The sequence below is a fragment of the Pristis pectinata genome, chromosome 21, assembly GCF_009764475.1.
Source record: "Pristis pectinata isolate sPriPec2 chromosome 21, sPriPec2.1.pri, whole genome shotgun sequence".
NCBI classification, from domain to species: domain Eukaryota; kingdom Metazoa; phylum Chordata; class Chondrichthyes; order Rhinopristiformes; family Pristidae; genus Pristis; species Pristis pectinata.
In genome coordinates this window covers 625,728-650,037 of record NC_067425.1, presented here as the reverse complement: position 1 = coordinate 650,037, position 24,310 = coordinate 625,728, and the positions used below count along the sequence as shown (strand labels likewise).

The window sequence follows — 24,310 nt, the reverse complement described above, 5'->3', positions numbered from 1 at the left end:
TGAGGAAACAGATGAGCTCCTACACGACTGCTTTGAGACAGTGGACTGATCCATGTTCAAAGAATCAGCTGCGAGCCTGGATGAGTATGCCACCACCATCACAGACTTTATCAGCAAGTGTGTTGAGGACTGTGTACCAAAGAGGACAATACGGGTGTTCCCAAACAGGAAACCATGGATGAACTGGGAGATCCACTCTCTACTGAAGTCGAGGACTGCTGCACACAAATCTGGTGATCTTGACCTGTACAAGAAATCAAGATATGACCTTCGGAAAGCTATCAGGAATGCCAAGAGGCAATATTGACTCAAAATAGAGTCCCAGACCAGCCGTCAGATATGGCAGGGCTTACATGCCATTACAGGCTACAAGACGAAGACGGGCTGCATAGTTAACAACAGCACATCCCTTCCTGATGAGCTTAACGCATTCTATGCACATTTTGAACAGAAGCGAAGTGGAAGGCTGTGGATGTGTCTACATGGACTTCAGTAAGGCCTTTCACAACGTCCCACATGGGAGGTTAGTTCAGAAGGTTCAGACACTAGGTATCCACGGAGAGGTTGTAAATTGGATTCGAAATTGTCTGTGTGGGAGAAGACAGAGAGTGATAGTGGATGATTGTTTCTCAGACTGGAGGCCTGTGACTAGTGGTGTGCCTCAGGGATCTGTGCTGGGTCCATTGTTGTTTGTTGTCTGTATCAATGATCTAGATGATAATGTGGTAAATTGGATCAGCAAGTTTGCTGATGACACTAAGATTGGAGGCATTGTGGACAGCGAGGAAGGCTTTCAAAGCTTGCGGAGGGATCTGGACCGACTGGAAAAATGGTCCAGAAAATGGCAGATGGAATTTAATGCAGACAAGTGTGAGGTGTTTCATTTTGGAAGGACAAATCAAAGTAGGACATGCACAGTAAATGGTAGGGCACTGAGGAGTGCAGAGGAACCAAAGGATCTGGGAGTTCAGATACATAATTCCCTGAAAGTGGCATCACAGGTAGACAGGGTTGTAAAGAAAGCTTTTGACATCCTGGCATTCATAAATCAAAGTACTGAGTATAGGAGTTGGGATGTTATGGTGAGGTTGTATAAGACATTGGTGAGGCCAAATTTGGAGTATTGTGTGCAGTTCTGGTCACCTAACTATAGGAAGGATATCAGTAAGATTGAAAGAGTGCAGAGAAGATTTACTAGAAAGTTGCCGGGTCTTCAGGAGTTGAGTTACAGGGAAAGATTGAACAGGTTAGGACTTTATTCCTTGGAGCGTAGAAGAATGAGGGGAGATTTGATAGAGGTTTACAAAATTATGAGGAGTATAGACAGAGTAAATGCGAGCAGGCTCTTTCCACCTAGATTAGGAGAGATAAGTACGAGAGGACATGGCTTTAGGGTGAAAAGGGAAAGGTTTAGGGGAAACATCAGGGGGAACTTCTTCACTCAGAGAGTGGAGGGAGTGTGGAACAAGCTGCCGTCTGACATGGTCAATGTGGACTCACACTTAAGTCTTAAGAATAGATTGGACAGATACATGGATGGGAGAGGTCTGGAGGGTTATGGACTGGGTGCAGGTCAATGGGACTAGTGGAATAAAGTTCTGGCACAGACTAGAAGGGCTGAATGGCCTGTTTTCTGTGCTGTAGTGTTTTATGATTGTCACCACCCACCCTGATAGCCTTCAATGCAACTAAACTCATGGTCACCGTTGAGCCGTTGAGGACATAAGATCAATCTTCCAGAGAGTGAACATGAGGAAAGCATCTGGCCCAGATGGTGTCCCTGGCCGTGTGCTCAGATCTTGTGCAGAAGTATTTGTAGACATATTTAACCTCTCCCTGCTTCAATCTCAGGTTCCCTCCTGTTTTAAGAAGACCACTATCATCCTGGTACCGAAGAAAAGCAAGGTAACATGCCTCAATGACTACTGACCAGTGGCTCTGACATCCACCATCATGAAGTGCTTTGAGAGGCTGGTCATGGCACGCATCGACTCCAGCCTCCCAGACAATCTCGACCCACTGCAATTCGCCTATCGCTAAAACAGGTCTACAGCGGACGCCATCTCCCTGGCCCTACACTCAGCTCTGAAGCATCTGGACAGTAAAGACACCTACGTTAGACTATTGTTTATTGACTACAGCTCTGCCTTCAATACTATAATCCTAAGCAAACTCGTCACCAAACTCCTAGGACTCAAAACCTCCTTCTATAACTGGATCCTTGACTTTCTGACCAACAGACCGCAATCAGTGAGGATAGGCAGCAATACCTCCTGCACAATTATTCTCAACACTGGTGGCCCACAAGGTTGCGTCCTCGGCCCTCTACTCCAATCCCTATATATTCGTAACTGTATAGCCAGGTTCTGCTCTAACTCCATCTACAAATTTCCAGATGATAACACCGTTGTAGGCCATATTTCAAACAACGATGAGTCGGAGTACAGGAAGGAGATAGAGAGCTTAGTGGAATGGTGTCATGACAACAACCTTTCCCTCAATGTCAACAAAACAAAAGATCTGGTCATTGACCTCAGCAAAGGGGGTGGTGTATATGCACCTGTCTACATCAACGGTGCTGAGGTCGAGAGGGTTGGGAGCTTCAAGTTCCTGGGAATGAACATCACCAATAGCCTGTCTTGGTCAAATCATGTAGATGCCATGGGCAGGAAAGCTAACCAACACCTTTACTTCCTCAGGAGGCTAAAGAAATTTGTTATGTCCCCTTTGACACTCAGCAACTTTTATCGATGCACTCTAGAGAGCATCCTATCTGGATGTATCACAGCTTGGTACTGCAACTGCTCTGCCCAGGACAGCAAGAAACTGCAGAGAGTTGTGGACACAGCCCAGTGCATCACAGAAAACAGCCTCCCCTCCTTGGACTCTGTCTTTACCTCTTGCTGCCTGGGCGAAGCAGCCAGAATAACCAAAGACCCCACCCACCCGGGTCATTCTCTCTTCTCTCCCCTCCCATCAGGTGGAAGATACAGGAGCCTGATGGCACATACCACCAGGCTTAAGGACAGCTTCTACCCCACTGTGTTCCCTTATACGATGAGATGGACTCTGATGTCATGACCTACCTTGTTGTGAGCTTGCACCTTATTGTACTGCACTTTCTCTGTAGCTGTGACACTTTACTCTGCACTGTTATTGTTTTTACCTGTACTACATCAATGCACTCTGTACTATCTCAGTGTAACTGCACTGTGTAATGAATTGACCTGTACAATCGGTATTCAAGACAAGTTTTTCACAGTACCTCAGGACAAGTGACAATAATAAACCAATACCAGTACCAAGTCATTTATAAAAATCACAAAGAGCAGGGGTCCCAGAACTGATTCCTGCGGAACACCACTGGTCACCGACCTCCAGGAAGAATATGCTCAATCTCCCACTGCCCTCTTGTCTTCTATGGGTGAGCCAATTCTGAATCCACACAGCTAAGTGTCCCTGGAACCCATGCCTCCTGACTTTCTGAATAAGCCTTCCATGAGGAACCTTATCAAATGTCTTACTAAAATCCATGTCCACCACATCCACTGCTCTGTCTTCATCAATGTGCTTTGTCACATTCCCAAAGAATTCAATCAGGCTCGTGAGGCATGACCTGCCCCTCAGAAAGCCATGTTGACTGTCCCTAATCAGCTTATGCTTCTGTAAATGCTCATAATTTGCCCACCACTGAAGTAAGACTCACTGGTCTGTAATTCCCAGGGTTATCCCTACTCCCTTTCTTACACAAAGGAACAACATTTGCCACCCTACAATCATCTGGCACTATTCCAGTGGCCAGTGAGGATGCAAAGATCGTCACCAAAGGTGCAGCAATCTCTTCCCTTGCTTTCTGTGATAACCTTGGATATATCCGGTCCAGCCCCGGTGACTTATCTATCCTAATGTTTTTCAGAAGTTCCAGCACATCCTCTTTCCTCACGTCGACATGCCCTAGCATATCAGCCTTTCATACACCATCCTCACAAACATCTAGGTCTCTCTCTGTGGTGAATGCTGAAGCAAAGTATTCATTAAGGACACCCTCACACCCCCCCCCCCCCCCACCTCTTCCGACTCCGGGCACATGTTTCCTCTTTTATCCCTGATCGGTCCTACCCTTACTCTAGTCATCCTCTTATTCTTCACATATGTGTAGAACGCCTTGGGGTTTTCCTTGATCCTACTCGCTAAGGACTTCTCATGCCCCCTTCTAGCTCTCCTAAGACTATTCTTAAGCTCCCTCCTGGCTACCTTGTAACTCTCCAGAGCCCTGTCTGATCCATGCTTTCTAAACCTCAGGTAAGTTTCTTTCTTCCTCTTGACAAGATATTCTACATCTCGTGTCAACCACGGTTCCTTCACTCTACCATCCTTACCCTGCCTCAATGGGACAAACCAATCCAGAGCCTCATGCAAGTATTCCTTAAACAACCTCCACATTTCCGCTGTGCACTTCCCCAAGAATATCTGTTCCCAAAGCTCGCTGGGGCCTTGACCAAGAGCTTTGTGTCCTCTGTAGCCACAGCCCCAGAGGATTGACGAGTAGTTAATGTTGTTCTTCTGTTCATGAAGGGAAATAGAGATAATCCTGGATATTATAAACCAGTGAGTTTTATGTCCGTGGTAGGGAAGTTATTGCTATCTTAGGGATTGGATATATGAGCAGTTGGAAAACCATGGCCTAATTAGGGACAAACAGCATGGTTTTGGTCTGGGGCAGGTCATAGCTTACTAATTTGAATGAGTGTTTTGAGGAGGTGATGAAGGTGATCGATGAAGGTAGAGCAGTGGATGTTGTCAACATGGATTTAAGTAAGGTATTCAACTTGGCCATTTGGATTCAGAATTGGCTTGTCAATAGAAGACAGAGGGTAGTTGTTGATGGGTCATATTCTGGCTGGAAGTCAATGTTCTGCAGGGATCCGTACTGGGACCTGTTAACATAAAACATAGAACAGAACGGCACAGTACCACAATGTTGTGCTGAACCAATTAAATTACTAATCAAATGGCCAACTAAACTAATCCCTTCCACCTACACAATGTCCATATCCCTCCATTTCCCTCACATTCATGTATCTATCTAAGAGCTTCTTAAATGCCCCTATCGTATTTGCCTCCATCACCACCCCAGGCAGCACATTCCAGGCACCCACCACTCTGTGTAAAATACTTGCCTGACACATCTCCTTTGAACTTATCCCCCTTTCACCTTAAATGCATGGCTTCTGGTATTAGACATTTCAACCCTGGGAAAACGATACTGACTGTCTACTCTATCTATGCCTCTCACAGTCTTATAATCCTTTACCAGATCTCCCCTCAGCCTTGGTCGCTCCAGAGCGAACAACCCAAGTTTGTCCAACCTCTCCTCATAACACATGACCCCAATCCAGGCAGCATCCTGGTAAACCTCCAAAGGCTCGACATCCTTCTAATAATGGGGTGATTAGATCTGAATGCAATGCTCCAGCTGCAGCCTAACTAAAGTTTTATAAAGCTGCAGCACAACTTACTGACTCTTGAACTCAATGCCTCAAATAATGAAGGCAAGCATGCCATATGCCTTCTTTACCTCCCTATCAACCTGTGTAGCCACTTACAGGGAGTGATGAACTTGGACCCCAAGATCCCTCTGCTCATCAACACTGTTAAGGGTCTTGCCATTAACAGTATACTGCCTCTTTACATTTGATCTCCCAAGGTGCAACACTTCACACTTGGCTGGGTTGAACTCCATCTGCCATTTCTCTGCCCATATCTGCAACTGATCTATATCCTGCTGTATCCTTTGCCAGTCTTCTACACTATGCACAATACCACCAATCTTTGTATCATCTGCAAATGTACTAACCCACCCCAGTACATTTTAATCCAGGTCATATATATACATCACAAACAGCAGAGGTCCTAGTAGGGATCCCTGAGGAACACCATTACTTACAGACCTCCAGCTAGAATAAGTCCCATCGACCACTACCCTGTCTTCTATGGGCAAGTCAGTTCTGAATCCAAACGGCCAGTTCACCGTGGATCCCATGCATCTTCATCTTCTGGATGAGCCTCCCATGAGGGACCTTGTCAAACACCTTACTAAGATCCATGTTGACAATATCCACAGCTCTACCTTCACCATCACCCTCGTCACCTCGACAAAAAACTCAATTAAGTGAGAAAGGCATGACTTGTCCCACACAAAGCCACGTTGACTGTCCCTAATTAGGAAGTGGTTTTCCAAATGCTCATAAATCCTATCCCTAAGAATCTTCTCCAGTAACTTCCCTACCACTGACATGAGACTCACCAGTCTATAGTTTCCAGGATTATCCCTATTTCCCATCTTGAATAATGGAGCAGCATTAGCTACTTGCCATTCCTCCAGGAACTCACCGGTGGCTAGAGAGGACACAAAGATATTGGTCAAGGCCCCAGCAATCTCATCTCTTGCCTCATTCAATAACCTGGGGTATATCCCATCAGGCCCTGGGGACATCCATCTTAATGCTCTTTGAGAGACCCGACACTACCTCCTTCTTTATCTCAAAATGCCCATGCATATTAGTACGCTTGGCACCGATCTCCCTATCCTCCACATCCTTCCCCTTGATGCAAAGTACTCATTAAAGACCTCACCCACATCCTCCGCTTCCAAGCATGTGTTCCCCCCCTTTATCCTTGAGTGGCCCTACCCTCTCCCTAGTTATCCTCTGGTCTTGATGTATGTATTAGAATGCCTTGCGATCCTCTTTAATCCTGCTTGCCAAGGACTTTTCATGGCCCCTCCTGGCTTTCCTAATTCCTTTCTTGAGTTCTTTTTTGGCTTCTTTATAATCCTCAAATGTCCTGTTTGATCCCAGCTTCTGAAGCTTTAAGATAAGATCTTTATTAGTCACATGTATATCGAAACACACAGTGAAATACATCTTTTGCGTAGTGATTTTGGGGGGCAGCCCGCAAGTGTCGCCACGCTTCTGGTGCCAACATAGCATGCCCATAACTTCCTAACCTGTACGTCTTTGGAATGTGGGAGGAAACCAGAGCACCCGGAGGAAACCCACACAGACACGGGGAGAATGTATAAACTCCTTACAGACAGTGGCCGGCGCTGTAAAGCATTATGCTAACCACTATGCTACCGTGCCTGCCTCTTTTTACATACTTTTCCTTTTTCTTCTTGACTAAATTTACCACCTCTCTTGATATCCAAGGTTCCCTGACCTTGCCGTCCTTCTTACTGGAACAAACCCATCCTGTATTCTATGCAGTTGGTCTTTAAACACCCTCCACATGTCAGATGTGGACTTGCCCAAAAACAGCCAGTCCCAATTAACTCTCCCTAGTCCCTGCCTAATGCTCTCATAATTTACCCTGCTTCAACTTAATACTCTCTCGCAAGGTCCTTACTTATCCTTATCTATAGCTATCTTAAAACTTAAGGAGTTATTGTCACTGTTCCCCAACTGTTCTCCCACTGAAAGGTCAGTCACCTGGCCTGGCTCATTACCCAACACCAGGTCCAGTACGGCCCCTCCGCTCGTTGGACAATCTACATATTGATTTAAGAAACGCCCCTGGATGCACCTAATAAATTCTGCCCCATCTAAACCTTTTACACTATGGAGATCCCAGTTGATATTGGGGAAGTTGAAGCCCCCATGACAACAACCCTATTGGTTTTGCACCTTTCCCTAATCTGCCTGCATATCTGTTCCTCAATGTCCCAGTAGCTATTAGGGGGTCTGTAGTATACTCCCATTAGTGTGATTACACCTTTCTTATTTTTGAGTTCTACCCACATAGACGCAGTGGACGAGCCCTCCATCATGTCCCCTCTGAGTACAGCTGTGATATTGTCCCTGATTAATAGTGCAACTCCCCCCCTCCCCCCCACCTTTACCTCCCTATCTTTTCTAAAACATTGAAACTCTGGAACATAAGGCACCCATTCCTGTCACTCTCTCAACCAGGTCTCTAATGGCCACAACATCATAGTTCCATGTACTGATCCATGCTCTAAGTTCATCACCCTTACCCATAATACTCCTAGCATTAAAAAACACACAATTCAAACCATCTGTCCCATTGTTTCTATTTTTTTGCTCCTGCCTGTTTTTACTGACCCTGACATCTACCTTCCGCTCAATCCCTGTGCTTTCTGACCCAGTGCTCTGGTTCCCATCCCCCTGCCACACTAGTTTAAACCCTGCCGAGTAGCACATAGCTTGTACTCCAGCCAAGTGCTTTATCTTATGCAGTGCATCAGAGGTATTGTTTAAAAAAGCTCTTTGGGTGGTGTCATTTTTATCAGCCTGTCAGCAGCATATGATTTTGTCAATCATTGAGCACTGCTTTGATAGAACTACAACATGACATGGGATCATAAGTTGGTTTGTATGATCCAAATACTTGTGAAAATGCTGTTTTTGCATTGAATTTAGGAAAACGCGACCTCTAGCACTTGTAACACAACAGCTTGGTGATTAGAAGAAAAACCTTGGTACAGCATTCTTAAAAGTTGAACTGTTCTGCCAGAACATTGTTTGTAAATCACTAGAATGTATGGGCTATTTCAGGAACAATGTTTATTACAAGGGTATGTGGAAAACAGACTAAAGTATAGTCCGACCAGTTGCCATATAATAGAGCCTCAGAAGTTGATGAGACAAGCTGGATTCCAAGATTTCCTTTTCCATTAACATCTGAATTTGTTGTAAATTTTGTTTTCTGTAGCGATCTTCCAGACCATCCTGGGGTACAGTGGGACCCAGAGCTTATTGCTCTGCTTATCCTCAAGCACATAAAAATACGTGATATCAATCTGGTGAGTCCAAATACTGTCTTCCTTTCTGATCTCGCTTGGCTTTTGTTGATCAATTTCACCCCTAGGGGGAATGCCCTCCTGTGTAAATGATTCTCGAACTTTGACTTTGGGTTGGTTTTTAACTTCATTTAGCAGCGATCATTTTATGTTGCACATTTCATGTGTTCTGACATAACTTGCTTTATTTCCTAGAAGGGTAACTATCTCTATCATCTGTGTTAAACAACCCCAATGATGTTATTGCACTCCAATAGGCACGTTTGACTGTGGAGGTCCTCGCCTTACAAGAGCAGTAGAACTGCCCTTTGAACTGGATCTTTTGTTTTCTATACCCTGAATTACCAGGGGCACAGATATGCCTATTTGAAAGGAAGGAAGAAAACTGAGAAATTATAGACTACTTATCCTAACATCTGTGGATGGGAAATTACTAGAGTAAAAGTGAACAATTGCTAATTATACAATATCAGTCTTTCTGCTCCTTACATAGCATAGTAGCCTATGACACCAGCATTGACAGAGAACTTTCAGCACCGTAAATGTACTGAAAGTTCTTTCAGTGTTTTCAGTCACCTGCTGAAAGCCTGAAAAAGGCAACAAGGTTGACGTAATAAAACATAGAACAGAACAGCACAGGAACAGGCTGTTCTGTTCTATGTTTTATTATGTCAACCTTGTTGTGCCGAAGTAATTAAATGCTTAACTAAACTAAACCCTTCTGCCTACACAATGTCCATATCCCTCCATTCTCTGCACATTCATGTGCCTATTTAAGAGCCTCTTAAATGCCTCTGTCATATTTGCCTCCACTACCATCCCTGGCAGCACATTCTAGGCACCCACCACTCTCTGTATATTAAAAAAAACACTCGCCCTGCACATTTCCTTTGAATTTGCCCCCTCTCACCTTAAATGCATGCCCTCTAGTATTAGCATTTCGACCCTGGGAAAAGATACCGGCTGTCTGCTCTACCTATGCCTCTCATAATCTTATAAATTTCTCTCAGGTCTCCCCTCAGCCTCCATCGCTCCAGAGAAAACCTCTGAGTCTAGCCTCTCCTCATAGCACGTGACCTCTAATCCAGGCAGCATCTTGATAGACCTCTTCTGCACCCTCTCAAAAGCCTCCACATTTTTCCTATAATGGGGGCGACCAGAATTGATTGCAATATCCAGATGTGGCCTAACTAGAGTTTTATAAAGCTGCAACATAACTTCTTGACTCTTGAACTCGATGCCTTGACGAAGAAAGGCAAGCATGCGATATGTCTTCTTTACCACCCTATCAGCCTCTGCAGCCACTTTCAGGGAGTTGTGGACTTGGAACCCAAGGTCCCTCTGTACATCAACACTGTAAGGGTCTTGCCATTAACTGTCTATTGTCCCTTTATATTTGTTCTCCCAAAGTGTAACAACTCGCATTTGGCTGGATTAAACTCCATCTGCCATTTCTTCGCCCACATCTGCAACTGATCTATATCCCACTGTATCCTTTGACAATCTTCTACACTATCCACAACACCACCAATCTTTGTATTGTCTGAGAACTTACTAACCCTCCCATCCACATTTTCATCCAGGTCATTTATACATATCACAAACAGCAGAGGTCCCAGTACGGAACTCTGCAGTACACCACAACTCTCGGACCTCGAGCCAGAATAAGTCCCATCGCCCACTATCCTCTATCTCTAGTATTACCCTCTGTCTTCTATGGGCAAGCTGATCCTGAATCCAAACAACCAAGTTACTGTGGATCCCATGCATCTTAATCTTCTGGATGAGCCTACCATGAGGGACTTTGTCAAACACTGTTAAAATCCATGTAGACAACATCTACAGCTGTACCTTCATTAATCACCTTCATCACCTCCTCAAAAAACTCAATCAAGTTATGAAGACATGACTTGCCCCACACAAAGCCATGCTGACTGACCCTAATTAGGCCAAATGCTGGTAAATCTTACCCTAAAAATCCTCTCCAAAAGCTTCCCTACCACTGATGTGAGACTCACTGCTGTATAGTTTCCAGGATCATACCCATATCCCTTATTGAATAACTGAACAATATTAGCTACTCACCAGTCCTCTGGGACGTTGCCTTTAGCTAGAGAGGACATGAGGAGCCTGGTGAAGACCCCAGAAACCTCATCTCTTGCCTCTCTCAATTACCTGGGGTATATCCCATCAGACCCTGGGGACTTATCCACCGGAATGTTCTTTAAGAGACCCAACACTACCTCTTTCTTTTTCTCAAAATGCCCCAGCAAATTAGTATGCTCCACACTGACCTCAGTATCCTCCATGTCCTTCTCCTTTGTTAATACCCATGCAAAGTACTCATTTAGGACGTCACCCAATCCTCCATCTCCATGCATATGTTCCCTCCTTTATCCTTGAGTGACCCTACCATCTCCCTAGTTAACCTCTGAGGCATATATAGAATGCCTTGGGATTCTCTTTAATCCTACTTGCTAAGGACTTGACGTGGCCCCTCCTGGCTCTCCTAATTCCCTTCTTGAGTTCTTTTTTAGCTTCTTTATAATCCTCAAGGGCTCCATTTGATTTTAGCTTCCTAATCCTTACATACGCTTCCTTTTTCTTCTTCACTTAATTCACCACCTCTCTTGACATCTAAGGTTCCCTGACCTTGCCATCCTTGTACTTCCTTCTTACTGGAACATACCTGTCCTGTACTCTGTGTAGTTGGTCTTTAAACACCCTCCACATGTCAGATGTGGACTTGCCCAAAAACAGCTGTTCTCAATTCACTCTCCCTCGCTCCTACCTAATTCTCTTGTAATTTGCCCTGCTCCAATTTAATACTCTCCCGCAAGATCCATTTTATCCTTATCTATAGCCATATTATAACTTAAGGAGTTGTGGTCACTGTTCGCTAAATGTTCTCTCACTGATATGTTAGTCACCTGGCCAGGCTCATTTCCCAACACCAGGTCCAATATGGCCCCTGCTCTCTTCACTAATTTAAGAAATCCTCCTGCATGCACTGACAAATTCTACCCTCTCTAAACCTCTTGCACTGAGGAGGTCCCAGTAATAGCAAGTGTATTGAGTTTTCTTATCCTCTGTACACTGGAGACCTGCCCCTATTTTCAACATCAACAAAATTTACTGCCTTCAAAAATTTCAGCATGTTATTATATAGTCTAACAGAATCACCTATATCAAAGTACTACAGGTATGAACGCCTTGATAGCATGGAGGAAAATGACCAGGTTCTGTCACATCATACACATGGAAAAGTTCTGAATTTCAAAAAGACAGTAGCAAGGTTGGTCATCCCAAACTCTGCTTCAAGGCCTACATCAAGCAGAAGCTGTTACTTGCTGGGCTTGACTTAATGATCTGGGAGGAAACAGCCTATGATAGGTGAGCTCAGCACTCTTCTACAAAGAGACCAAAATGAGTAGTAACAGAATCATAGAGGGATATTGATAGGATGCAGAGCTGAGCTGAGAAGTGGCAGATGGAGTTCAATCTGGAGAAGTGTGAGGTGGTATACTTTGGAAGGACAAACTCCAAGGCGGAGTACAAAATTAGTGGCAGGATTCTGGGTAGTGTGGAGGAGCAGTGGGATCTGGGGTTCATATCTACAGATCACTGAAGGTTGCCTCACAAGTGGATAGGGTAGTTAAGAAAGCTTATGGGATGTTAGTGTTCATAATTCGTGGGATCGAGTTTAAGAGCCGTGAGGTAATGATGCAGCTCTACAAAACTCTGGTTAGACCACACTTGGAGCACTGTGTCCACTTCTGGTCGCCTCATTATAGGAAGGATGTGGAAGTGTTGGAAAGGGCGCAGAGGAGATTTACCAGGATGCTGCCTGGTTTAGAGAGTATGGATTATGAGTAGAGACTAAATAAATTATGAGCTAGGGCTTTATTCTTTGGAGAGAAGGAGGATGAGGGAGGACATGATAGAGGTGTACAAAATATTAAGAGGAATAGATAGAGTGGACAGCCAGCGCCTCTTTCCCAGGGCATCAATGCTCAATACAAGAGGGCATGGCTTTAAAGTAATGGGTGGGAAATTCAAGGGAGATATCAGAGGGAGGTTTTTTATCCAGAGAGTGGTTGGGGCATGGAATGCGCTGCCTGGGGTGCTGGTGGAGGCAGGTACATTGGTCAAATTCAAGAAATTGTTAGATAAGCATATGGATGAATTTAAAATAGGAGGATACGTGGGAGGAAGAGGTTAGATAGTCTTAGGCGAGGTTTAAAGGTCGGCACAACATTGTGGGCCGAAGGGCCTGTATTGTGCTGTACTGTTCTCTGATTCTATAACATCATTATGTAATTTGGACCAACAGTAGAAGAGAATATTGATCCAACTTGTCCTGGCATATTTCCTGATCCATACATTTGGAGACTGATTTCTGGGATCAGTAGTGATCATACTTGAATACCAGAGAGGGAGATAAATTGGAATTGCTGAGGGAGGTGGAGCTGGAGTTTGCACAGGTTTTGCCATAATCTTCTAATTCTGCCCAGATACATGTGAGGCCTGAGAAATGGGAAGCATAACACCCTTACTAATAGAGAGGTGTATGGATGTGCTTGCCAATGACTGGCTAGTCTGTTTAGCCTCAGTTGTGCAAAACATTTTGGGAATCGAGAAACATTTACAATATTTGATGGAGACATAGGGAAATACAGTATGGAAACAGGGCCTTCGGCCCACTGAGTCCATGCCAACCATCAACCAACCACTTGCATTAATTCCCATTTATTTTTATTCCCCCCAAATTCTCATCATCTTCCCACAAATTCTACCACTCACCTATGCACTAGGAGCAATTTACAGTGCTACTGAATCTACCTAGGCACATGTCTCTGGGACATGGAAGGAAACTGGAGCATCTGGAGGCCCACATGATCACAGGGAGAAAGTGCTAACTCTACACAGACAGCACTCAAGGTCAAGATTGAATCCTGATTTCTGGCGCTGTGAGGCAGTGGCTCTACCAGCTGTGCCACTGTGCCGCTAGTTGGAAAATGTTGTTAGTTAAGAAGAGCTGGCTTGGATTTGATAAATGCAGTTTGTGTTTGATTAAACTGAATTAATTTATTCATGTGACAAGAGCAGCAACACGTAGTCTTTTGCTTCTCCAATGCATTCCTCAATTAAACCCTGTAAGCTCTCCGAGCAATTTCAAACTCGCTTCTGAGTAACATCCCAGGCATTTTACCTGAACCACGTACCAAAAATGTTTCAATTGGCAATGCAATAATTGGAAGAAGTTTGTGGTTTAATCCATTAAGAGGGTATTTTATGTTTAACTTTTCCTTGCTTCAACCTTGCGTTTTCTGATGAAGACCATTTGGTTAATATAAGAGGTGGAAAGATGTCAGTCACTGTAGATTGTACAATTCTTGTTTCAACTCATGAAGGTATGAGGTAGTTTGAACACTTTCCAAGCCTAATTTTTTTCTCAATTTTTTGCTAGATTGCAATTTCTGTGAAGACTCAGAATCACTACCAGCACAGGACACTCATCCCATTGTCCTTTTGCCAGTTCTTTGAAAGAGCTTTCCAGTTATTCCATTTGTCCCAGATCCCTGTAGTCACTGGGACATCATTTTACGTTGTGTGTAGACATGTTAGAGAAAAGCTTGGGACAGACAGCTTGACTGCACCACAGGGTCTGTTTGGGGCAAAAAGCTGCCTCTGTGCCTTAAATCTTGTGTAATTATATGTCAGTTTATACTTCAGCTGTGGAGTTGCTCGTCCTGCCACGATGTAACAATGGTGCAGGAGAATACACAGCTGTGAATGGTGATGCCAGGGGTATGCACAGGAATTTAAATCTAAAATCTTTTGGAGAGACATGATAAACTTGCATATTATACCCTACATAGATAAATACATGTCCTGAATAAGCTTAATAATTATCTGTGTGGACCAAGGCCCAGCTGCACCCACTTCCCTGTAAATGCATCCAGATCAAGTCTTGAGTGAGGCAGTGGGCAGAGCCCTGTTCCCTTTGAGGCCCACGTGAGTCAGGGACCACTAACTTTTTCTCCTCAGTCCTTCATTGCTCTTAGACCAGGTCACAGAGTGGTAGAGTCACAGCATAACACATTGTGGAAACAGGACCTTCGACCCACAGTGTCTGTGCCAACTATCAAAAACCCATCTATATTAATTCCATTTCCCAGCACAGCCCCAGCCTCCTATGCCTTGTAGTTTCAAGTTCTATCTAAATACTTAAATGTCGTACAAATTTGTCCCCTCAGGCAATGAATACAGATTTCGACTATCGTCCAGATGAAAAAGTTCCTCCTCAGATCCCCTCCTAGCTGTACCTTCTGGTCATAACTACCTCTGCTCAGGGTAAACAATTCTTGTTATCTTCCCCATCCATGCCCCCAATAATCCTGTATACCTTAATCAGGTCACCCCTCATCTTTCTCCACTCCAAGGAAAACAAACCCAGCCTATCCAGTCCTTCCTTGTATCTGAAAGGCTCCATCCCGGGCAACACCCTGCTGAATCACCTCGGCATTCTCTACAGTGCAATCACATCTTTTCTTTCATATGGTGACTAGAACTGCACACATTTCTCCAGCAATGACCCCATTTATGTTTTATATAGTTGTACCAGAACTTCACTGCTTTTATGTTCTCTGCCTTGACTAATGAAGGCTGGTATCCTGTAAGCCTTCTTACCCACCATAATGACCCGAGCTGCTGTCTTTGGGATCCTTGTATACCAATTACCTTATGTTTCTCAGTACTTCCTAGAGTCCTATGATTCATTGTGTATGTACTAACCTTATTAGTGCTTCCAAAATGTAACACCTCACATTCCTGATCAATCCCTGTCTCACCAGATGCAAATTAATTCTGTCCCTTAGAATTTTTTCCAATGATTTCCCTACTACTAATGTTAGACTTACCATTAATGAAACATTTTTTCTCCTCTATTTGGGGCTAGTTTGTTTTATTTTATTTTATGTGGTTGTTTTGGAGACATCCATTGAGCTGAAAGGGCATCAAGGTTTTTTCAGGGTTGTTGCAATGATAATCCTGCACTATCGTAACTCAAGATAGACACTCTAACGATTTGAACAAGCAGTTAAAATCTTCATCGTGATGGGTTTATTATGGACCAGACGGAATGGAGCACAAAGCTGCTGTATTCCACAATATTCACCGTTCATGTGAATCTATCCAAAACCAAACACTATCCACTGTCTCCCTCATCCCTACCTTTAAAATGAGTGGTTCCTGCATCCCTTCCTGGAACCTCATCCACCCTGCATCTCACCACAATAGATATTGTCACTTTCCTCTTCACCCCAGCTCACTTCCACATATGATTTTAAGAGTTTCTCTGTATTAAGCAATAAAATGGGCAACAGGCTGCAATGTGTGTTATCCTTCATTCTCTTGCAGGTGATGACGTTTGATAAAACTGGAGTGAGTGGACATGCCAACCATACTGCTGTTTACTATGCTGTCAGGTAAATTCTGAGTCATTCATCGTCAGCTGTTTCTCTCCTTTCTTGGGTCACAAATATTTGGTTCATAAACGTCCTTAAGTACACTTAACTGTGAGTTCATTAGAGAGAACTGATAATACTGACAATCGTATAACATAGAACAGTGCAACACAGTACGGGCCCTTCGGCCCACGATGATGTGCCGACCTATATAAATCTACTCCACGATCAATCTAACCCTTCCCTCCTGCACAGCCCATAACCCTCCATTTTCTTATATCCATGTGCCTATGCAAGAGTCTTTAAATGTTCCTTTTGTATCAGCCTCTACCACCACCATCCCTGGCAGTGCGTTCCAGGCACCTACCACTCTCTGTGTAAAAAAAAACCTACTTCTGACATTTCCCCTAAACTTACCTCCGCTCACCTTAAATTGATGTCCTCCAGTATTGGCCATTGCTGCCCTGGGAAAAAGGTGCTGGCTCTCATAATCTTATGTACCTCTATCAAGTCGCCTCTCATCCTCCATTTCTCCAAAGAGAAAAGCCCTAGCTCACTCAAGCTTTCCTCATAAGACATGGCAGGCATCCTGGTAAATCTCCTCTGCACCCTCTCTAAAGCTTCCATATCCTTCCTATAATGAGGCGACCAGAACTGAACACAGTACTCTAAGTGTGGGTGGTCTAACCAGAGTTTTATAGAGCTGCAACATTACCTTGTGGTTCTTGGAACTCAATCCCCCGACTGATGAAGGCCAACACAACATATGCCGCCTTAACCATCCTACCAACTTGCGTGGCAACTTTGAGGGATCCATGGACTTGGACCCCAAGATCCCTCTGTTCCTACACACTGCTAAGAATCCTGCCATTGATCTTGTACTCCACCTTCAAGTTTGTTCTTCCAAAGTGTATCACTTCACACTTTTCCGGATTGAACTCCATCTGCCACTTCTCCACCTAACTCTGCATCCTGTCTATATCCTGTTGTAACCTTCTACACTATTCACAACACCTCCATCTTTCGTGTCATCTGCAAACTTACTAACCTATTTCCTCATCCAAGTCATTTATAAAAATCACAAAGAGCAGGGGTCCCAGAACGGATCCCTGCGGAACACTACTAGTCGCCAACCTAGTCTCTAAATTAGAAAAAGAAAAGCGGGATTCCAGTTATGACCAGCGCGACTAAAATAATCAACAAATAGGGCATCAGTTGAGAAAGAAAAAGTAACGATAGTTGGGTAGCCAATCAGTTCCCGAGTATCTGTAGCTAAAATAAGACCAACAGTGCCAGCTGGTCTAATTGGGTAAAGTAAAACTGCCCAACAATATTATGTCTTATTATTCTACCCAATCATTAGGAGCGGTGTTATTCTGACTGGAGGTCTGTGACCAGTGGTGTCAGGGAAGGATCAGTGCTGGGACCTCTGTTGTCCAAATCATTTACATTTATCACAAACAAAAATGTAGGTGGGCTGATTAGTAAGTTTGCAGACAACACAAAAATTGGGGAGTTGTTGACGGTGAGGAAGGTTGTCAGAAGATTCAGCAGGATGTATACCATTTGGAAAAGTGGGCAGGAAAATGGCAGATGGAGTTTAATCCAGACAAGTGTGATTGTTGCACTTTAGGAGGTCAACTGCAAGAGGAAAGTCTGCAGTAAGTGGCAGGACCCTAAAGCTTTTTTGCACAGAGGGATCTTGGGGTGGAAGTCTATTGCTCCCTGAAAGTAGCAACACAAGTAGATAGGGTACAAAGCGTATGGCATACTTGCCTTCATCAGACGGGGTGTTGAGTATAAATGTTGGCAAGTTGTGTTGCAGCTGTATAAAACTCTACATTTGGAGTATTGCGTGCTGTTCTGGTAGCCACATTACAAGGAGGATGTGGAGCCTATGGAGAGGGTGCAGAAGAGTTTTACCAGGATGTTGCCTGGATTAGAGTGTATTACCCACAAGGAGAGGTTGGGCAAACTTGGATTGTTTTCTCTGGAGTGTCAGAGGCTGAGGGGAGACCTGATAGAAGTTTATAAAATTATGAGAGGCACATATAGAGTAGACAGTCAGAGTTGAGACACAAGAGACTGCAGATGCTGGAAGCAAACAATCTGCTGGAGGAATTCAGCAGGTCAAGCAGCATCTGAGGGAGGAAAGGAATTGTTGACGTTTCGGGTGGAAACCCTGCATTAGTAGATAGTCTTTTTCCCTAGGGTAGAAATGTCAAATATTAGAGCGCATAGCTTTAAGATGAGAGGGGAAAAGTTTAAAGGATACTTATAAGGCAAGTTTTTCCTTTACACAGAGTGTGGTAGGTACCTGGAATGCGCTGCCAGAGGAAGTATGGAAGCAGATAGCTTAGCAACGTCTAAGAAGCATTTAGACAGGCACATGATCAAGCAGGGAGTGGAGGGATATGGACCATGTGCAGGCAAAAGGAATTAGCTTAGATTGGCATCATGGTCTGCACAGACATGGTGGGCCGAAGGGCCTGTTCCTGTACTGCACTGTTCTGTTTTCAATATTCAATTACTTTAATCAGTTGGAAAGTTAAAAGGATGTATCATAATTAGTAAGAGGAATTCCCCTACATACAGTCCACTCCAGCCACTAAAGTCAACTGTTACCTTTCAATTTCTGCCTATAATCAATTTTGAATTAAGCATTTTCCTTTGATTCCCAATAACTTTCAGTGTCGCTGCAAGACTTGTGAATCTTACGTAGGATATATGGCACGGGGAAAGGCCAGTTAGCCCATCCACTCTGTGCTGATTTCTGTGCTGCATTCAAGCCCCCTCCCATCTTTCCTCATCTAGATCTAACAATGTAGGAAAAGAAAGCATTGATACCCAGGAACATTGAGCTACCAGTCCTGTTCATCCCTCAACCATCTTTCTATAATACCAATAGTATCACAATCCCATGTGCTGATCCATGCTCTGAGTACATTTGCGTTATCTGTGAGGCTTCTTGCATTAAAGTAATTGCAGTTTAGCCTATCAGACCTTCCACACTCCCTTTCGTGTCCCTGCCTAGCCTGTCTAGTTGCTTGCTTTAACCTCTATATTAGCTTCGACATTCTCATCTCTTACACGACTACTTTGGGTCCCACCCAGTCACCCGCCTTACTGTTTTAAACCCTCCTAAGTAGCACCAGCGAACCTCCCTGCTATGATTTTGTTTTCCCTTCAGTTCAGATGCAACCTGTCCCTCCAGTACAGGTCAACTTTACCCCAGAAGAGATCCTAATAGTCCAAATAGCTGAAGTCCTCCTGCCTGCTTCAGCCATGCATTCATTTGCCTCATCCTCCTACTCCTAACCTTGCTACCATGTGGCACCAGGAGTAATCCTAAGGTTGCAATCCTTGAGGTCCTGCTTTTTAAGTTTCAGCCTAACTCCCTATATTCACTATGCAGGACCTCGTCTCTCTTTCTGCCAGTGTCGTTAGTACAATATGGAGTACGACATCTGGCCACTCACTCTCCCCTTTCAAAGTGTTCTGCACCCGCTCATAGAGGCATCCTTGATCCTGCACCAGAAAGGTAACATACTATCCTGGAGTCTCGCTCGCAGCCACAGAAACACCAATCTATGTCTCTGACTTTCAAGGCGCCTGTCATGACTGCTCACCTCGACTTTGACTTTCCCTGCTGTACAACAGAGCCAGTTGTGGTGCCACTGATCTGTTGTTGATATCCTCTGAGAGCCCATTTTCCCAACACTATTCAAAGTGGTATAATTTTTAGAGAGGGGAGTAACCACAGAAGATTCCTGCACTTCCTGCTTGCCCCTCCTGGTGGTCATCTATCTATCTGGCTGAAATAGTGAAGCTCCTATCAATGATACTTTCTGCCTCCTCTCTGCTGCTCCACTGATCCATGCGATCTGAGAAGAGCTGCAGCTGGATACACTTTGTGCAAATGTAGTTGTCAAGAAACCTGATTTCTCCCTGATCTCCCACATTTCACAGCAGTCGCACATCACACCACTGGCTGCCATTTCTACCTCAAGTTACTGCTGCCTTAAGAGAAAGAAAGGAATGGGAAGTTCTTACCTTGACTTACCTTGTCACCCTTGGCCTCCCCGCTAAAGCCTCTCTTGTCAAAACCTGTGCACTTACTCCTCAAGCACAGGACTTCTCAAAATGACTGCTGTCACTAGAGCATTTTTAAACCATTCCTTCCCCTCCTTGCAAGTGCTACTGGGCTGAAATTAAATGCCATTGTCATCAGGGTTTGATTTAGGACAAGAATTCATTATCTGAGCCAGACCCTGATAGGGCTTGTCTAGTAAGTGGTTACATTTAACCTGGTCTATTGGCAAAGAGTATAAGTGGGCTAGGTATCTCAAGGAACATTAAAAACCATTGCTCTCAGTATAAATATTTATGATCCTTTGTTGGTAGATTAATTAGCTGCTCTAAATTGCCCCTAGTGTGTATGTGCTGGAAACTCACTAGCTCAGCTCAACTCACAACGCAGTTTTAAACTTTCCTGCTGCCACTCTGCTCTGCTCTGCCTGCAGCCTGGAAACTCCCATTTCTGCTGCCTTTGGAAGGAAAGTTTGTGATTTCCACTTTCCTTGAACGAATAAAGGGATGGTGTGGTGCGATAGATAAAGCAGTATCAGGAGGGGAGGGTTTGTTTCACGGAACTAGTACACAAACAGTGGACTGAATGTTCACTTTCTGGACTATAAAATTCTACTTCCATTGTGTCTGCTATATGTTCACAGGAGACTTTGCTCAGAGAAGAAACTGCCTAATGGTAAGAGTAATTTTGGTCTTCAGTAAACCTCTGCAGGTAACCCTACGTTATCTTCTAATTCTTAGACATTTGCCGCTGAAGCTGTACTTCACTGAGTAAACAGTGACCTATTTCTTCTTGAGGACTTACTACCAAATTGGATTTCATTACTAAAATGTTTGTGCAACATTTCAGGATTCTGAAGTCCATCTTGTAACTTCTGAGAATGAATCCCCTGAAGTGTGTTACCATATAATCTGATACTAACTGCAGCACTCTCACTGCATTGGCACTGCATGATTATAGATCATTGCAGTCACTCTTAAAACAGATATAAAATGCAGTGCATTGGGTTGGAGTAGTTCATTTGGTATTAATATACTCTTTCAGCTTTGTTCAGTCACCAGGAAACTAATCTTGACCTTGGAATTTGCTCCACATAATCACATCTACTACTTTTCTCAACCAAAGGAGAGGTTAGATGCAAATTTCCTTGAAAGTTTTGGTTTAATTTTTCAATCTGACTTGTTGCTATTGACCATATAATATCAAAGGGGTCTCTACCACATTGTGGAATGTGATTTATAAAGAAGGATACTTTCCAATTTCTCCTGAAGGTGCTAATTTGTCATTCAGTTCAGTATCGAAGTGGAATATGACTTCTCAAATCATAGAAACACTACAGCACAAAGGAAGATCTTTGGCCCATCGAGTCCTTCTACAAGAACAATCCAGTCAATCTCACTGCCCAGCTCCCAACTTGTAACCCTCTAAATTTTTCTCCCGACGTATTCAATTTAAAAGTACGATTGACCCTCTCTCTTAATCAGTGAAAACCTTTATGTTTCATTTCACCATTAGTTCCTCTGTTAGCCTTTAATCAATGGGAAGCTTCCCTTTATTCATTTTGTCTGGACTCAGAATTTTGGGCACATTTGTCAAATCACCTGTTGACCTTCTTTGCCCTTAGAACTGTCCCAGTTTCTCCAATATATCAGTGTCCCTCATCACTGGGACCATTCTATTAAATCTTTTATGATTCTCTCTTGGATCTTCACATTCTTGCTATAGTGTGGACACTGAATTGGATGCAATACTTTAATTGCAGCCTGAAGCTTTTTCAGAGCTTCACTATAACCTCTGTTTATTGTATTCATGTTGTCTGTTTATGCCCCAAGATCCTATATGCTTTATTAATTGTTTTGTCAATCTGTCCTGATTCAATCAACACGCTTCCAGTGAAGTTTTCTCCAGATTGCTCTTTAATCAATATCTAATGATATTGTGATCATTCTTTCCTAAATACTCCCCCAGTGATATGTGTTCTCGAATTCTTCTGATTTCCCCTGAGCTGGCCCCAGCAAAATCCCCCTCCTGGAGTGGAATCTTACTGATAGATAAACTTTGACCGACTCTGAATTCTTCCCCCAGTTTGTCCTTTACACTTCTTTTCCATCACTTTATTTTAGGATTGTTTTGGTCCCCTGTTATTAAAACAGATTAGTTTTTGTACTTCTCTGTAATTCCCTGAAAATTTACTATTCTGCCAGCTGTGTGCTGGGCATTACCATAGAACAATACAGCACAATACAGGCCCTTCAGCCCACCATGTTGTGCTGACCTTTAAACCATGCCTAAGACTATCTAACCCTTTCCTCCCATATATCCCCCTATTTTAAATTCCTCATATATTTATCTAACAATCTCTTGAACTTGACCAACGTACCTGCCTCCACCACTACCCCAGGAAGCGCATTCCATGCACCAACCACTCTCTGGGTAAAAAACCTCCCTCTGATATCTCCTTTGAACTTCCCACCCATTACTTTAAAGCCATGCCCTCTTGTATTGAGCATTGGTGCCCTGGGAAAGAGGTGCTGGCTGTCTACTCTATCTATTCCCTTTAATATTTTGTACACCTCTATCATGTCTCCCCTCATCCTTCTCTCCAAAGAGTAAAGCCCTAGCTCCCTTAGTCTCTCCTCATAATGCATACTCTCCAAACCAGGCAGCATCCTGGTAAATCTCCTCTGCACCCTTTCCAACGCTTCCACATTAGTGGAGAATCTCCAGTTGAGCAGGTAGCCCTCCGAATGATCAGCACACTACTTATTGAGAATGTTTCTGCTCCTTTCCAGAGTGCCAGGCTCTTGTACTTGAATCTACAAACGTTATCCGGAAGTATATCTCCATCTTGGATCTTCCAATCAGCTGGCTAAGACCCCACTACGTGATGTATATATTACAAAGTCAGGAGTATCAACAGGCCAGGGTAAAAAGAAACAATAGCATGGATTGTTTTATTACCAACTTCTTGTTGAGTCTTTATAAAGAAGAAACATATCCAAATGTATGACCTTACTAACAAGTTCTGGTTTCAAATAATTCCTAGGCTATAGAAACCAATATTTCTGACTTGCAATACTGTTTATGGTGTCTAACCCCAGTTGACAGTGGGTTCCATGAATGCTGTGATAATGGTTCCCACAGAAAACCTCATTCACAATCTGCTTTTGCATTGACTGGACTAAAGTTTTCTTAAATCGGTACAACACACACTGAATAGCACAGTTGAGAAGAACATTTTTATTTTAACCTCCTGATGCAATTCTACAGTAAATTCTTCTTGGCCTGGGAGTATTTGATGAGTTATGGTAAAACAGGATGCCAAAATATGCTCCACAGAAATTCTTGACCTGCTGAATGAAGAGCAGGCTCTAATATTCTAGCTGCTGGACACCCAAGGCAGCATACAAAACAGGATTATCTCCATGATCCATAGAGACCGCAAACAAAATATGGGAAGGATAGAGACCTGCGGAGAGGGAGGTCATGCGTGTCAAAGAGAGATCACAGAACTGTGAGGGGGAAGAAGCTGAGGGATCAGTGAGGATGTTGGGTGGTGGTGTGGTGCTAGGTTGGGCAAATGATAGGGAGGGGTCTGAGGACATCAGCAGGTAGAGAGAAGAAAATTAAGCTGGCACCTTGGTCTCTGGCAGCAATGCAGATAAGTTGGACCCTTTTAATTAATAACAATATCGGCTTTCACCTCTGATAAAGACCTACTTTATGTATGAATGCATTGATGTACAGAGGAGTTCAAGTCTATAGCTTCCTGAAAGTGGCAACACAAGTGGATAGGATGGAAAAGAAGGCGTGTGGCATGCTTGCCTTCATTGGTCAGGCATTGAGTATAAAAGTCAGGAGATCATGTTGCAGCTGTATAAAGCTTTGGTTAGGCTGCATTTTGAGTATTGTTTATAGTTCTGGTTGCCG

General features: G+C 43.7%; 1 protein-coding gene across 1 annotated transcript in view; it reads left to right on the top strand.

Annotated features, from left to right (window-relative positions):
- Positions 1-24,310, top strand: part of pigl (phosphatidylinositol glycan anchor biosynthesis, class L) — a 107,863-nt gene that overhangs the window by 63,479 nt on the left and 20,074 nt on the right. Inside the window, exons 3-7 of the mRNA XM_052035930.1 lie at positions 1,852-1,905; positions 8,734-8,824; positions 16,244-16,311; positions 21,024-21,055; positions 23,173-23,306. Of these exons, the coding sequence (XP_051891890.1) occupies positions 1,852-1,905; positions 8,734-8,824; positions 16,244-16,311; positions 21,024-21,055; positions 23,173-23,306 (379 nt within the window). The remainder of the gene's footprint in view (positions 1-1,851; positions 1,906-8,733; positions 8,825-16,243; positions 16,312-21,023; positions 21,056-23,172; positions 23,307-24,310) is intronic.